The sequence below is a fragment of the Hippocampus bargibanti genome, linkage group LG20, assembly GCF_051943395.1.
Source record: "Hippocampus bargibanti isolate YZ-2025 linkage group LG20, ASM5194339v1, whole genome shotgun sequence".
In the NCBI taxonomy this organism is placed as follows: Eukaryota; Metazoa; Chordata; class Actinopteri; order Syngnathiformes; family Syngnathidae; genus Hippocampus; species Hippocampus bargibanti.
Genome location: NC_142753.1, coordinates 12342635 through 12360205, shown reverse-complemented (window position 1 = coordinate 12360205; position 17571 = coordinate 12342635). Strand labels below are relative to the sequence as shown.

At 45.1% G+C, this 17571-nt stretch overlaps 1 protein-coding gene across 1 annotated transcript; it reads right to left on the bottom strand.

Annotated features, from left to right (window-relative positions):
* Window positions 1-5541: 5541 nt before the first annotated feature.
* On the bottom strand, window positions 5542-17430 carry LOC148883296 (3-hydroxyisobutyrate dehydrogenase, mitochondrial-like). The gene is made up of 8 exons (XM_089023290.1): window positions 17306-17430; window positions 16189-16349; window positions 15982-16091; window positions 15786-15907; window positions 8436-8569; window positions 8281-8357; window positions 6925-7081; window positions 5542-6084 (listed from the first exon to the last, which is right to left on the bottom strand). Exons 1-8 carry the CDS (start codon window positions 17373-17375, stop codon window positions 5926-5928), a joined length of 990 nt encoding a protein of 329 aa, XP_088879416.1. The 5' UTR covers window positions 17376-17430; the 3' UTR covers window positions 5542-5925.
* Between the last annotated feature and the right edge of the window lie 141 nt (window positions 17431-17571).

The window sequence follows — 17571 nt, the reverse complement described above, 5'->3', positions numbered from 1 at the left end:
GTGAGAAGGCCCGTGGGGGGGGGGGGGGGGGGTCTTTGAGGGACGAGTCAAAGTCATTCAAATCGGCGTCTTTATCAACATTATGGCTTATTCATCCACCGACTGTCTGCTTATTCGACAAAAATTAAATGACGCCATTTTGGAAACGCCGACGGATATGACAAGGCCGTCGACGCAGGGAGAAAAAAAGTTTCCAGCAAACATTTTGCAACGTAGGCCTCTCACAACAAAATCCAACCAATCCTTCAAACCCCAAAGCTGTCAACCACACCTGAAGCCAAAGCCAATGCCATTCGAATCAACTTCATGAACAAACATTTTCATAATGTAAAAAGCGCTCTCACCTTTATTCGACGTCTGTGACTGATATCCAGCAGGAAAGAGTGAATAAAACATACTCCTCGGGTGTAAGAAACTTAAGGCGCCAATATTTGCGAGCCAAAAATTCATATAATTTAATTAATTAAACAAACGATTGAAATAAAAGTACCGTGAATTAACGGTCGTTCAGATTTCGTTTCAAATTAAGCCACGCCCCTTTGAACAGTTGGAATGGCGGCAAATTGACCTGGAATAGACCACTTGGGTAGGGGTGTTCACCCCTTGACAGGTGTAATGTACAGAACTGTCATTACATGAATGCGATTGCTAACAAACAACACACGGGTTCGAGTAAGAATACATTTCATTGATAAGCGCAATTTCAAAACTCTCAAGGTCACAAAATGCTTTTGTTCGAACTGAAAATAAACTGGAGATGGAATAATATTGAAATACGGAATAATTTTAATCAATGCACCCCCACTTGTTAAGAATGGTTTGTCCTTGAGCTTCTGATCGCTGTCTGGTCTTCAAAAAAACTAAAGTGTCACGAGCAGCTGATAGGCTCATTTAAATAACGTCATTCTCCCTCGCTGTATAACCACGTCAAGAAAAGGTGGGGAGGGGGCGATTTGCCCCCGTTACTCTTTGGAGATTAAATAATGCTTCCGTTTGATTTGTCCATCCAAATAAGTAATGATCTTTTATTATTTTGGATCCAACATTTTGAGATAAAATCGCCAATTGTCATGACAGCTGCTCATGTCATGATTTTTAATTTTCTAATTCATACAAAAGTGGTGCAATTCCTGACAGAGATGAATACATTCTCCACTAATATTACAAAATTCCACATACCTCTGTGATATGATACATTGTTACAATTAAGATTGACTCTGGTGTCTAAGTGTCGCAAATACAATACAATACGATACAATACATATTGATGTATATAGCACTTTAAAAACAGCTTAACATAGACAACTATCATATACTGTCACAAGATCTTGATCTAATCCCAGATCTAGAGATCTTAGAGCTCTAACATGGTGAGAGTTCCATGATTTCATCATTGCCGGTCTAATCTCTTCACTTTATTTTGATTGTCCAGCTGCTATCCTCATCAGACCATTTTTGTTTTGTTTTGTGGGGCTTCCCGGAGGATGCCTACCAATCGGCCGATATTGCTTGAAAATGATTTAATAAGCACTTTGTTTTACGACACCGTGTTATTATTTTACAACCCACTAGGTGGCCAATGGCCGCGTGGATGCGTCCAATTCTCTCCGCACTTTATTTTATTTTACAGCTCGCTGGCTGCGTTTACTGCTCTGCAACCATGGCGGCTTCCACAGCGAAGTTGTTCAAGCAGCCCCGACCCCCCACCCAACACGGGTCCAAAAAGGACCCGCTTCCCAGAGTCTCGCTGGACATGCTTTTGTGTAAGTGTTAATGACAGGAAGGAGCTAGCTTTTGAGACACGAGCGCAATATGGTCATGTGACATGGTTCCAAGGGTCAACCATACTTGGGCTCTAGGTCGACACAAAATACATACTGTCAATCCCAATAAATTGTGGTATTAGGATCCAAAACAACCTCAAATTGGGTGAAAGTGACCCAAGGAGGTGGTCAGATTATTTTGGGTTCCACAGTTTTAAAAATGGAGCTATTTTACTCAACTGAGGTTACTACTACTGGAGGTTTTGGTTTACAGAGTGTTTCGTGGCACGATTGCATCCACGCTTTGGTGCACGTAGTATGCTCGGTTCACACGGTGGCTCACCGCCGCAGTGATGTGTCCTCATTAAGGCCCCCGTCCTGCGACCGTCACTGCAAGCCCCCTGGTTCCATTCCTGGCAAATGAATTCCCCCCTCCTCCCCGTCAAATACCATATCCCATTGGCACCGTAAAGTGCCGAGTTGTCCTCTTGACCTCTGGATGCTGCTGACCAACATTTGTGGTTGATAGGATCGTCTGAAGGAAGACCGAAAAACTTCAGTGCCGAGTCTGTTTTAGAGACAAAGGGGCGTACATAGTATAGGTACCACAGTTACTATCATTCAGACTCAAAAAGTAAAGTTCAGCTGTTCTAGGTGTCTCCTCACAGTGTTCTCATCACTTTTTACAACAAAAGCCAAGGTCTGCTGAGCGCTCAGACCAGGCTAGATGGATCTTATTGTTTAAGAAAAAAATGCAGTGTGAAGAGTCATCATCAAGTGGATCGAAAATGACACACACCAAGAACCGGACATCCCTCTAAAACCGATGCAAGAACAAAACTAGCCCGGCAGGCCTCGGAGAGGCAATAAACAATCGTGAAAGATCTGCAGAAATCTCTGACATGTAAGTTTAGGTTGATGTACTCCTGTAATGTAGCATCGGAAAAGTTCAGGGTGTATTGGAGCTAAGCCCGTTCAATTAGGGAGGTAAGGTTACACCATGGGAAACGGAGCAGGGGAGATAGCGGTACCAGATAGCGAGGGTATCAGAAGAGGAGCTAAGAGCCTGTGCTTAGTGGCCTAATGGATGACATAAAAGCCCACTCACACTCTTTGGCCAGGAGCAGACCTCCCTAAAACTATAAAACCGAGAGGACTGACGAGGTAGAGGTGGGGTCAAGTGTGTGCGCGTTTGGCGCCCAACGATGTCGGGACACGATTCTGTTTACACAGCTCGTTTTGCTCTTTTGGGGGGGACAAGACTAAAAAGACTAAAATGGTCTTACATAAAGAAGCAATGGCGAAAAATGGTGGCCTTCTTGAAGGCGCTGGGCAAACTATGATTGACGAGTCACGTGATTGGCTAGTTATTAGCCAATCATAGTATCACTAGCCGCTATTGATAAGAGCATACTGGCCAGAGCTAGCATACTGTATCGGTCGCGAGCTGCATAAGCAAATATATTGCGTCGATTTAATGGCGATTTTGTCAACCCATAATGGCTGGCTGAAGGAGGAGAAGATATGGATTTAGCGGAAGATTTACTTATTTACTCATTTTCAAGTTGGACTTTTCAAGAAAAAATGGACATGATTAACAAAAGGTCGGTCAGTTATTTCCTAGCTAATGCTAGCCTCTAGTGGACTTGGACTTTTTTCAATCTGGATTGATTCAGACATAGCACTACTGAAGGCCTAGCAATGAAATCATTGGCCCGCCACACAAATCATCCATAAATGCGCCGATGGAAATAACATTGAGACGAGGTGGAAAAACGAGAGCGCCCGTGGAGGAAAAGCAAGCAGGATCCACTTGATGCTGACGCTTTGTTTGTGACGGCTGTCCGCTGGATGAAAACGGGGCCTCTTTAACATCTCCAGGGTTAATGGAACTTTTATGAGTTTGTCCTGCAATCATGCAACCGCTGGCGTCTGTGAGCCGCCCGGCTCCCACGTCTCCTTTTCTTTTCTATCCCGAAGGCGGATCAGAGGTGAGCCGCTGCGGCGTATCTGTAAACACCGCTCTCCGCACGCCGCCTTTATGAGGACGCCGAACCGCGTCTAAAATGGCGGGTGAGTCACTGGCCTGGGTGAGTTTACATTGGGTAAAGACTTGTTTAGGCAGTGGTTAGTACGGTCAGGAGCGAATGCAAAACTCCAGAAAGTCAGAGGACATCATTGATTTCACTCCCTGCAGCGTGGCAATGGCCGCTTAGCTCAAATTAAGCTAGCCACTCATTTAGTTTAGTAGCCGGACGCACACAGGAGTCATCACATTGCTTTCCTGATCCCCCGTTGCTTCAAAAGTCAGCCGCTGTGGCGGGCACTAGGACCACGTAGCTCACCCAGCAGGTGGACAGCAAGGGGCGTGTTTATGATAAGAATATTTCAGTGCATTTTCCCTTCTTCAAGTCAGATCCACTTGTTAGCAGTTGGAATAAAGACGTCCTCAGCCAGTCGTGCGTTCTCCTTCCTCAACTGCTACACTGGTGACCTCGACGTGATCCAGTGTAAACACGGCCCTTGCTGTACACCTGCTGGGTGAGATACGTGGTCCTAGTGCCCGCCACGCCGCTAGCATAAAATAAAATAAGGTAGATGGGGGGGGAAAAGGGGACAAGGGAGGGGATTGATGGAGAAAAAGGCAGCATAAAACGTGGCAGAGTCAAAGACAGATCCAAGTTTTAATGCGTCGCCATGACTCACACGCGGGGCTTGTCAGCGGGGAGTTTTATTCGCTTCCATCATCGCCGTGTCGATTGCAATTATGGCGCGAGCAGAAAGGGATGATTGACGCGTCGGAATCAAAGGTGGCTGGTGGAAGGAGCGCCATGAAAGCGGGCGAGCACCAAAATCAGTTGGCGGCTACCGGGCGAGTTAGCTAGCATGCTACGTCTCCTGTCGACTTGTATTCAAACAGCGTAATAAGCTTGCATCACTAGAGGCAGCCAGCCGGATCCCCCACCCCCGCATAAGCCCCTCCCCCACCCCCCGATTGCCAAGGAGTCATTTGTCACCGTCACCAGCGCACCTTCTTGGCTCTCCACGGCGGTTCAAGTCCTCAGAGGACGGTTTTAGCATTCCATCATAGCTCGAGATCGGGATAACAGGAGACATCGATCCACGCACACGCCTGTCAGATTTTAATCAGCATTTAATCCCCCTCGCCTTCTATTCCTCACACGGCAACAATATGATGGCGTGCGTCCAATCACCCCCGGCTCTAAACGAACCAATTATCCACGTTTATGTTGCTTGAATGCTTGTAAGCGTCAACCAAAGAAACATGGCAACGCTCAGCGCCTAATCAATGAGGTCTTTGAATGCCCCCCCCCGTCCCGACCCCTTACTAGCCCTCCCTTGTTCCATCTCTTGTTCAATTAGCGCCAGACCAGCATGGCGTCTCAGTCCAATTGAAGAGAACTTTAAACGGAACGGGATGAGCCCATCGCAGACAATAAATCCCCAAGCTGGGCTTAAGGCGGCCACGCGCCTTTTTGATTGGACGCCATCAATGAGATGGAAGCGAGTATTTTGCCCGTGCGCCACAAATATAGTCTAATAGAGACCTGATGCTATAATTAGCTGTCATCACCATACGTTATGTGCTAACCTCACTGAAATGATCTTCATTCATGAACCTAAGCGGAGTCGATGTCTTTAAGGGACCTTGAGAGTTTTGAAAGGCGCTTATAAATGAACTTTTCAGAGTTGTCGGCCCTGGTGTCCGCTAATTTTTTTCTCATCAGAAACTGATAAAAGCACCTAAAAGCAAAAGTATACAGAAGACTATTTAATGAACATTTTAGCTCCAAGTGTGAGCAAATACAAAATGTAGACAATTATCGGGACAATATCCAACGCCCCCCCAGAGCGTCGCACAGCGTGCTCAAAGTGCAAAAGTAAACATCGGAAAAAGCAGGTCCTATCGGTTACAACTTTGAAGTACTAAACAAAAAAACGAACAATTGCTACCATCATCCGAAGTAAAAAAAAAAAAAAGCACAACACGTAAACCTGAACGCTGCCTTTGGTCTTCCCAAAGCGATTGGAGGCCTGGTTTAGCATTTCCTGCAACTCCACGTCGTGAAGTGAAGAACCGGACGAGGGTAGACGTCTCTCCTGAGTCGAGTGGGACAAAGAGATTGTACTTTTCTTTTAGTTACTGTCCTTCCTCCTCGCGCAGGAACTGGAAGACGGATGAGAAGTCCTTGTTAGCGTAGCCGCGGGACCCCATGACTCTGTAGATCTGGTGGGCGAGAGAACCCAGAGGAATGGGCGTCTTAGTGTTGGTGGCTGTGTTTTGGGCCAAGCCCAGATCCTGCCAGAGAGCCAGAAAAAAAAAAGAGTTAATTACTAAATGATATGGGTCTGGACTTATGTGAGCTTGAAATGAGGGCGGCTGTCCAAAATTCAATGCAATATTGGTTGATATTGCGCTTTAACAACAGCAGAAGCTGGAATAAAGTGCTAAGCGCATAGGTTTCATCCTCCACGTTTTGGATTTGGCAGATTGACAATTGGACTACACAAAAAAGCTTATTTTATTTATGGAGCATCAAATAGAAGCAAAGCCAGCAGACATGTTAAAGCCCCAAACGTGTCAGCTGGCGACCGTGATTGAAGTCGGCGGGGCTCATCCATGCGCACACGCCATAACCGTGTGCTCACGCTATATACACCAATGAGTTAAGTAGTAAAAAAATACAAAATAAAATGAAGATAGTAAATTTGTCATGAAGCAGAATGGAGAGAAGGTAGGACCAAGGGTGCAACAACAATCCCACTAGCATTTGATTCCTCGCAAAATGGATCATTTAGTAATGTGGAACCCAAAATGGAGACTCAAAACAAATATAATACACATTTAAATTAAAGCTATCTATACATATCTACATATAAATAAGGATATATAAAAATATATCTATCAGTCTATCTATCCATCAGTCCCTCCATCTATATATACAGTATATCTATAAATAAATCTATATAGTATCTATATACAGTATAGTATATCTTTATATTTGTGTCTAAAAAAAATATTTATACATCTATCCATCCATCTTTAGATATATAGAAAAATATAGATAGATATCTAAAATCGTTTGAACAAATTGCCGCCTTTTTTTTAAATGTATTTATATCTTTTTTTTGACTTGACCTTGGCCATGAGAGTGCTTCCAAAGCCCCCCTGGTAGTTGTTGGCAGAAGGAACTCCGTCCATAACACCGGGAACAGGATTGTACGTGTCACTGGACCAGCAGCGACCAGATGACATGTTGAGGATCTTGGCCAGAAGTTTGGGGTCCAAACCCAGTCTAGACTCAAGAGATCAATCCATCGTTAGCTCACACAAATGATACATTTCATTTATAAGCACCTTTGAAAACTCATAAGGTCACTTTACAGTCACAGGATACACTCACTAATAGATAGCTACCTAGCCAGCTAGATAGCTATATAGACAGCTAGCAAATAGATAGCTAGGTAGCTAGCTTGATAGCTAGCTAGACTGCCATATGTCTTTTCTCATAAGGAATTCTGTCAAACGGAAATTCCTTAATCCGGAAATAAATGTATGCATTCATTTTTTTTTTAACCACTAAATGATAGCAAAGATCGATTACATTTGATGACATTTTGTTTTGGGATATTTCATTCATTGCATCTCCGGAGCCATTCAAGGAAAAAAGTGAGGTAGGGCGCAAGTAAAACATGGAGAAAAATGGTGGCGGCGCATGACCCCCATTGAACCTTGCGGCCAGTTGCGGCCATTCCTCAGCGTTAATGGCTGAAGGTTTTGTAACGCCGCCTAATGCACTATTGATGTTTGCCGCCACGTCTATCCTTGGAAAAAAAAGGGAAAGAGGAGGTGGCAAAGTGGAGCCAGAAAATAAAAAGCCACAGATAAGCATAGCTACTATCATAAATCAAATCAATCACAAATAGAATACAATAAATAAAATACAATTTTGAATAGAAACAAGAGATAAATGCCATTTTAAATAGGCGGCTTTTGAGATGGCATTTGAAGGTTCGACCCCCCCCCCCCCCCCAATCCACCCCCACTTTCCGCACCTCCTGCGCTGACACGTCCCCTATTCGGGGACTCCACGGGACATATGTTTGACATCACCACCATCCCCCTATCCACTTACCCCCCCCATAAAATTGAACCGCCATGCATGGCGGCCCTTCCCTCCGTTCAGGGTCAGCGGCTGAAAAAGGTGACGACGTTTGTTACCGGCGAGCTGGAGTCCTCCGTTCACGATCAATCAATTAATTTCGGCGACGGTTGTTAGCTAGCCTGGGCGGGTGGAGGTGTTCTTCACCCGCGGTCACGCTTTAATAAGATTGTCATGGACACGGGGGGCGGTCGCAGGCGGTCCACGCCAACGTGTTGCCGCGGACGATTGAAAGATGTGATGGAAGTCGGCCATTTTTTAAAATGACTTGTGAAAATCGGGACAGAAGCAATCCGACACCACGACGGCGGTTTCTCTCCGAAGGAGCTGACCTGATGCCGAGGTTCATGGTCTCTGCCGTTCCAATCATCCCGATGGCCAGCAGCATGTTATTGCACAGTTTTGCGGCCTGCAAAGGACGTCCAAAAAGGAGAAGAGAAAAATGTCAGCCATTGCACACCACCGACATTTTGTGCGTTTTTTGAACCTGTCCGGTGCCAACTTGTCCGCAGTAGATGACGTTAGCCCCCATGCAGGTGAGCAGCTCCTGTGCCGCGTTGTATTCCTCCTTAGCTCCGCCCACCATGAATGTCAGCTTGGCCGTGCAGGCGGCGCCGACACCTAAACACACCGCGGCACAGGAGGGGAGACGGTCACTGTACATCAGAGGTGCCCAACCCCCGGTACCGGTTCGCGCACCGGAGTATAAGGTGCATCCCCAATGAATGGAGTATTTTTCAATATATAAGGTGCACCAAAGTAGAAGGCACACTTCCATTGAATGGTGTATTATCAAACCTTTTTCATATATAAGGCGCACCTTCAACGAATGAAAAAAAAACTTTCCTAATATATAAAGAGATAGAAGTTTTCCAAATATAAGCCACACCCACATTACATTACAGGTGTCAAATTAAAGGCCCAGGGGCCCAAATCGGGCCCACCGTCTCATTTTATTCGGCCTGCGAAAGAAAATCAATCTTGTGGAATTCCATACACATCTATCAAACTAGCTTGCTAGCTAGCTAGCTCTTCTTATTCAGCTAGTTGGCTAATGCTTGACATCACAGGTGTCAAAGTCAAGGCCCGGGGGCCAAATCGGGCCCGCCATATGGCTAGCTAGCTATTAGCTATCTGGCTTGATAGTAATAAGCTAGCTTTCTATCTATTTGAGTTATTCCAGGTTTAGCTGCTACTGCTCACCCAGAGAAAAAAACTGCTCCTGTGACTGTAAAGTGACCTTGAGAGTTTTGAAAGGCACTTATAAATGAAACGTATTATTATAAGGCGCTATTTGGGTTACGCACGGCTTCTTCTACAAGGGAGTCGGTGACTGCTGACAGTAGTGGCGAAACCTGTTGTGGTTCCATATGACTTCACGTATAAGGCGCACCGACCGGCGTATCAGGCGCAGGGTCACCTTTTGAAGAAAATCAAGGCTTTTAGATGCGCCTTATACACCGGAAAGTACGGGAGTTCTTCTTTCTCCCACTTCCACCCCAAATCCGAATAAAGACAAATCAATCGCACAGGAAATCAAAAGGTGGCTGTGTTTTGAAGCGGCGTGTTAAGTGACGGCGCACCATCTCCCGATGGTGCATCTTTAAAAGGCGATTGTGGCAATCATGCTCGGCACAGCCCTCGGGGAGCTCTTGCCTTTTGTCCCGTCACCCCTTCCCTTCTCCAAACGGGCGCACAAAACACAAAACAGCAGCTGTGCCTGAGGCTCCAAAAGCGCCGCCTCCTCTTGGGGCGATCAGTGACATGCGTGAGGGGTAATTAACTTTACACTTTATCATGTTCAATTAGGCATCCCTCCCCATGCCTGATGGCTTAAGGAGCGTGCCATGTTGTGGGAGGCAACCCCCCTCCCCTACCGTCACCCCCTCTGCCATCTCCACAGAGTCCTTCATGTGAAAAATACATTCTTTTCAGAGCAGGTCAGGCTAGCATTGCCCATTAAAGGACAACCGACATCACTTTTTTGTTTCCTAACTGACATCAGAAAAACGTTTTTTAGCCTCTAAAATAAGCAAAACATGCAGGCTGATATTCTTCGTCAAATGCAAAACACCAATAAAAAGGACTTCTAATGTCCCAAAACTGCCACAAAATGAGCTCGGAAGTGGGCAGATTCATAAAGTCCCGCCCCTTTGTTCGTGACGTCACATCAGGATACTCCTTCACAAACTGCCTTGCCCCAGAATCAAAACAATGGCTTGAGAGAGTTCAGATTCAGTGAAGATGCTTTCTTGTTATTCATCCAGTTATGAATATGATTCAAATAGTTCTGAAGAGGAAAGCATACATGTTTGCAATCGATTCAAGAAGTCCTTCCGAATCAATTCGAGCCGTCTGGACTCCAATGTAGCGCCCGGAAAATGCACAAGATGGCGCAAAGGAGTGGAAGACTTTCAAAATGTCTTTAGGGCGTCGTGAAAGCAGAAGGAAAGCCTCTTAATACTGAACACCTAATAATGGCGGCGTTAATAATTAAACAAGGATTAGCACTAGCAAAACAGCGGAAATCACATTTTCAGCGCGGGCGGCGACTAGAGCAAACGCAACCAGATAAACAAAAGATATTTTTATTTCTTTATTTTTCATTCCAACTTCTTGTTTAACTCATTCGCTAATGATGCAGCTACGCTTTAGTACGGAGCGACGTCGTCGTTCTCGGGACGCTGGTGTCCGAGACGGACGGATTCAAGAGGAATCCTAATGAGGCTTCCCGAGAGCCCGCATGCAGCGGCTCATCCATCCCAGAAGGGAGTGACACTCGTGGATCGTTAGCGCTGCATAAGCACACGGCGCCCCCTAGGGCGGGGGAGTGTGCACGCGGGGGGTGAGGAGGGCGAAAAAGACAGAAAGTTGTGATGATGATGCAAGAATGGATTTGGTGCGCGAAAGCGAGCAGGACCGCTGGATTGATAGATAGATAGCGAGTAAGCTAACGTTAGCTAACGACGCCTCCGTCTAAGCTTCTCCTGCGGCAAAAGTTAACGAGCAGGCAATCCAACGTTATTAGGGCAGATGCTTCGCAGCACGTCATTAAACATTAACGTCGGAGGGGCGAAACTTGCGGACGCAAAGCAACAGCTGATTTCATTTTTTGATAGATAGCTAGCCAGCTAGATAGCCAGGTAGATAGCTAGGTAGCAAGCTAGCCATCTAAATACAGTAACTCGCCATCTAAATAGCTAGCTAGCTAGACAGCTTGGTAGAAAGCTGGATAGCAGGCTAGATATCCAGCTAGACAAATCGGTAGATAGCTAGGTACCTAGCTCTCCATCTAAATAGATAGCTAGCCAGCTAGATGGCTAGATAACTAGATTGCCAGATAGCGAGATAGCTAGATAGCCGGATATCAAGATAGCTAGACAGGCAATCATCTGAGCGTTGGGCGTCACGGATTCCGAGCTACCAGGGCACAACACATTTCTTGACTTTTCAAGTCCACTCGCCTGTAAACAAGCGCAGGATTGTTTGCTAGCAAGTTTTCCCAGCTAAGTTTGGCTTTTTTTCCAGGGAGTTGATAGCCTGCAGTTTAAGACAGCGGGGGGTGGGGGGTTAGCATGTTTAGAGGCCAACAACACAGCCTCGTGTGGTCCACCACCATAATTACACCCAAGGGAACATTTCTTTCTTAAAAACAAGGAAGGCGCCATAAAAGCCATGCGCGGATATCAAGCAATTCGTTGAAGGGAGAAAAAAAAAGTGTTATCTGCCCATTTGGCTATGACAGCACTGTTGCGTTTGAAAGAAACGTTTTATCACATGGCCGAAGCAAATCCTCCAGATGAAACAGTCACTTTGTATTTTAAAGCTACACAAAATGGACGCCGTCTATATTGAGCACAAGACCAACTTTAATCATCGACGCCATCATCACCATCAGTAAGCGTTCAATTCCGTCGGGGTGAGCCCGCTCGATGCTACGTGACAGAAGAATGGAGTGGGGAAGGAGAGATCGCCAATCAATCCTTTTGCTTTCCCGATGAGACGAGAGCTAATAACGCTACATCATTATTCTGCGCAAAATGGACGCCGACTGTTATCGCAAGTGTCCTTCAAAAGAACATCATGCTAATTCTTATGTCAGTGAGTGACATTTGAGTTTGCTTTGACGGACAGAGTGAGTTCACATTTACCAGCTGACTCTTTGTGTGTATGTGTGCGCACACACACAACACAGATACACAACAGATGAGATCGGTCCACAGCTGCTGGGTCTACCTCCATCTGGAGGTCACCGCCCCCCATGCTTCCCACCCATCCAACGCTGACTTTCTTTCCTACCATGACACCCCCCCCCCCACCCCACGCGTCCAGCCGCGTCAATAGATGGCTTGTTATGCTAATCTAGCCTTTGGGCCGCTGTCTCGCTAGTCCTGGTTAGCCATCAAAATGACAGACTGCGAGTGCAACGCCCTCTCCTTCCTACTCAACCTCCAGGATCCGGCCTACCAGCTCCGAGACTCGTCTTGTCATTCATCCCATTTTCCTGGACCGAGTGATCTCGTTACTTTCTATGCTTCACTGCCGTTCCTGTCATTATTCGGGAATTGAAAATATGACGTAGAGCGCCATTCCCGAATTTGCTCGGGTTTTGGTTTTTCTGGCATAAAGCGCTGGTCAGACCTCTGGCAATGTTTTTCCCTTCCGCAAGCACAAGGACAGCATTTGCCTTTTGTACATCCGCCCCAATTTCAAACTCAAATAATTCCAGAGCCATATAATTTAGCATTTAACTATTTATTTCTGATGACGGAAGAGTGTCTAAAGTTTCTAATGGTGCGTTGAATGTGTATGTAGTCCTAAAACGCAATATTTTCTGTTGCTCCTGGAATTTGAGAATAATGACAAAAACCCTGGCACTGGAGTGGACACATTTTTGCACAGCGTCTCGCAGTCAATGAGTTCATCTTCTTTCATTGTAACCGCATCGAAAATGCTATATAAATCAGTATGTATTGTAAATAATAAGCATGGGATATAAAAAGAAAATGGAATCTTCATTCGGATCGATGTCCTGCTGGCCCATAGGGACAAATGTCAAACGGGTCACATGAACAATCGCCATCGTCCAATAAGAAGAGAGATGTTGTGTTCAGGGGCGCGTGTAAAATGGGGCCCCCCACCCCCATTTTGGCCCAGTGTCAAGAAGGGCAAGATGACATCAGCGAAATAAAGACCACAAAGTCCTCCGAGTCTGCTAAACTAGACTTCCTAATATTCGGTGAGATTTTTTTCCCATCCTATTAAAATATATCATAAAAAAATACATTTTCCTCATGGTCGCTAAGCGCAATTGAGCCAAATCTCCATATCTCCGACATTTATAGCGTTGTTAGCGCGATTTAGTATTTGTATAGCACACGGGCCACATTCACGACATCCTGTCTGACAATGTGGTCTGGCGTCCATTTTACTGTTTTTTTTTTTTTTTAACTCATTCACTGCCAGGCGATGTGCAAAAAATGTGCCCACTCCAGTGCCAGGGTTTTTGTCATTTTCACTCCAATTGCAGGAACCACACAATATTGAGTTATAGGACGACATAAACATCCAGTACAGTTACAAAATTAACGACACCGTCTCGTAAATCTCACCACGCTTTTCATTTCCAGTCGCAGCTGTGGATTGATTCAGACGTAGCACTACTGAAGGCCTAGGAGTGACATGCACGGACCGCTAATGGAGTAGACATATCGCAAACATTTGAAATGATTTCACAGAAAACATTTTTTGATGATTCTCAGACTGAACAATGGCAGCGTTTTTAAAAACAACTCCACAAAAAGCATGAAAAATCTCCGGACATCCTTGAAAGAGCCTTGCAAAGGGATTAACGAATCATCATGAGCGCCGCTCTGCTTCCTGTGCCAAGTCAGGGTGTAGTCAGAGAGCCAGCCTCTTATTTTTCACAAGCCTCTGTGAAGACCCTATTCGAGTAGGGTGCCATCTCCTGGTTGGAGCAGAGTACAGCGATACCTTGGCTTACAAACTTAATTGGTTGACAGATAGAGACGTAAAGTGAAAAGTGTGTATCCCAAAAATGAATTTCCCATAGGAAACCATTAAAATGAGAATAATTCATTCGCGGGTCCCCATAAAACATCATTTTCTAATTTTCTAAGCCTTAAAACTACACAAAATATACCTTATTTTATGTAGAATAAATGTGCTATGGTATTATAATTAAAGAAATAAACTGTACTGTATAATAAAGTCATTTTATTTACCATTGTGATGGTCGTTGACGGAATGGAGTGGCCGCTTTCATCAGCATGAAACACTTGAAGAGAAACGTAACCTTCTTCTTTCACCATTTTGAGGAATGATCCCTTGGAGGTGCTTTCTCTGCCATCATTTTACCTTGTTCCTCATCAATTGTGTTCTGTTTAGCTGGGTTGATAGCTTTTTGCACCCAGTGTACAGATGGCTTGTGCGGATTATTTGTGGAGCCTGATTGATGGGATATTTTAACCTTGCAGTCTACACTCTGCCGTTGAACTATCAAAGTTGAAACGAGTCCAAATGTCACTGTTTTCGATCCATTTTCTCACACTCTCTCTCTGTGTGTATCCCGAAAAATAGTTTGTATGCCAAGGTAACATTTTCATAAATGTAACATTTGTGAACCGAAAAGTTTGTAAGCAAAGGGGTTCGTAAGCCGAGGTATCACCGTATTTAGGAGACAAGGAAAACCTCCGCGGAGGAGTGCACGCGCTAACTGTTCACTGTCTGTCGTGTGTAAACAGCGTGTGTGTTAAAGGGGAGTATCTGGCTGAAAGGCTGCGATCTCCGCTCGCTGGCTCCTGCAGACGCCAGCTGGTAAACATGCCAAAGGCACAGCTTTGTCTGTGTTTGGAAGGGGCAACCGAGTGTGTCGTGATTCATTCCTTCCGCGTTGTGCAATCCAAAGTCAGCTACTGTCACAAATAGTATGCGGGAGGACGGCGAGTTTTGCTTTAAATATGCACACCGAAACTCAAATTTCTTATGCGAGTCTGATGAGATGATGTGACGGACGGACAGATTAAGTGTCTCGCTGTCTTTTGTCTTATCGTCCGACTCTCCTCTATTCGGTCCGAGGGAAGCTTTTTTTCTCCTCTTTACGACTCTTTATCCCACATGAAAGGCACTAAGATGGGAGAGCCGCCATTCCTGCTCCATCAACATGAAAAAAAAAACTCCGAGGCGGGACTTCTCCAGCACGTCTCGGCCCCATTAAGAGCGACTGGCGATCCTGTGCTCTGTCAAGCAGCCGTCACCAGCAGACAGCGTGGACATAATGAGGACTTAAAAGCTCAATCTTGCCTCGAGGAGCTCATGGCCAAACGCAGCAATAAAATGGCGAGATGGCACCTGACTGGCTCGGTCATTACAAGCCATGTTGTGGTATGAACTGGAAAGGTCCCACGCTTTAAATTGACAAAGAGTGCAAGACGGGTCAGGAACTTGGCAATGGGGCGGGTCAAAGGATTAGCGCTGCGGTGGCTGCAATTGGATTCTTCTTGACTTTCATTCGTGGATGTTTAACATCGGAGCGTTTTGCTCGACGAGAACTAAAACCAAAGTAGTCATGGCTCGGAAAATCAAATCCTGCAAATACGTTAGATTACACTGAAATAGATCTCATCTAGGAGACATCCGTCCCCAATTTAGCAGATTTTAGTCAGCTTTATAAACACCACTGATGATATCATGATGAGTTTTAGTTGTTTATCCATCCGTCCGTCCGTCCATCCATCCGAGTTTTGCACACAGGCCGCCTTTGCTCATACTGGGAAGCTTTTGCTGTTGTGGGGCTGAAAAATGCAAAATGTTTTACCTCCTGACACCGGCGCATCCATGAACACGGCACCCATCTTCTCGGCGGCTAACGCCATCTCTTTCGAGACGTCAGGGTCGATGGTGGACGAGTCAATCAACAGTGTCCCCTTTTTTACTTTCCTAATGACAGAGTTTCAGCTCTATATTCATGCGACATTTTTCATACATGACATGAATAATTTTTGAAAGCATACTTAAGGATGCCGCTGGGGCCTGTGTAAACTTCGATGACATTTGGACTGGAAGGAAGCATTGTGAAAATGCGATCTGCTTTCTCAGCCACTTCTGCAGGGGAGTCCACAACCTAGAAAAAAAATAATGCGTCGCCAAACACACACATCCTCTCATTGCTCGGGGGGGGGAATAAAATAAAATAAATTGACGGAGCAATCAATTGTCACCTGGGCACCGAGATCCCGCAGCTCCTTGCAGGACTCAGGAAAAACGTCTGTAGCGATAATGGGGTAGCCGTTTTTCAGCAGATTCTTCGCCATGGGGCTCCCCATGTTTCCCAAGCCAATAAATCCAACTGGCGTTTTGGAGGCCATTGACCGCATGGACACTGAATGGGGCGGTCGAGGAAGAATGGAAATTCAAACGAATGCATTCCGGTACACTAGCTAGCTGCCGTGACAAGGCAAGTCTCATTGTCTTTTACAAGATTTGCAACCCTGAATAAAACACAACATGGGGAATGTAATGAGAATCAGATTAAATGTCATCAAAAACATTTTTCAATGACGTGCAGGTCACTTACTGCCAGCTTTTGCGAATTGCGGTCAGGCTATTAAACAGTTCAGGCTCAACCAAAGTCCTGGCAGGGTAACAATACTAAACAGTGGCAGTATACCAACAAGACAACAAAAGGCTTTACAATTAAGTACAAATAATAAGTCTATCTTAAATCTGCCAAACCGTAGGAAGCCAAGTTCGTCACAGTCGTGTTGACGAGGCAACGCGGCTTAATGGTGGTCCAATGCCAGTGGAGTGTTTGAAATAACAAATTGGGCCAAGTTCTGGTCCTTTCCCTGGTCTGATATCGACTTAAAAAGTCAATTAATGGTACATTTTAAGGAAGTACTGTCAGGTGATCTTCAAATATAGTTTTAGTTATTGCAACAGTGTAAAAAATAGATGTTGGGGGGCGTTTATCCATTTAAAAATATGTTTTTAGAACCTCTTGCATGGTATTTGTCCACCACGTGGACGTAAGGAAATGCATTGGACGCTTGATTAGATTTGACAAATGATAGATTGAAAATTACATCAAACAGAGAACCCACGAAATAAGAGCAGCATTAATGCATTGCATTTCACATACATATTACCATTTAATGGCGAATGTAAGGTTGCAATTATTGCACGATGAATTCTCAGAGCAGGTGGTCAACAATAGAATTATGACGTCAATGTGCTAACCCAGCTAGCATTTGGGGAAATAGTGATGAAGTCACGATAGGCAGCATTATTTGGTCCGAACACACGGAAATATTAAGGCAGAAAAAAACGATACATTACCTAAGGTGGAGTTGACATGTTTATTCCACCTTAATAAAATATTTCCAGACACTCTTAACAGCGCTGCCATGCTTCTCTCCCCTTGACCTCGACAGTAGACATGAACCCGCGACAGTTTTGCACACCGGTACAGCTAACTCGATCAAGTCATGATTGAAAGTTCGTTCAACCAATTGTAGTTGGAGGATTTCAACCTTAGCCAATCAGAATGGGCCAAAGGCGGGATATTCTTTGTTTTGACATGTAAACAAGCGTATACATTCGCG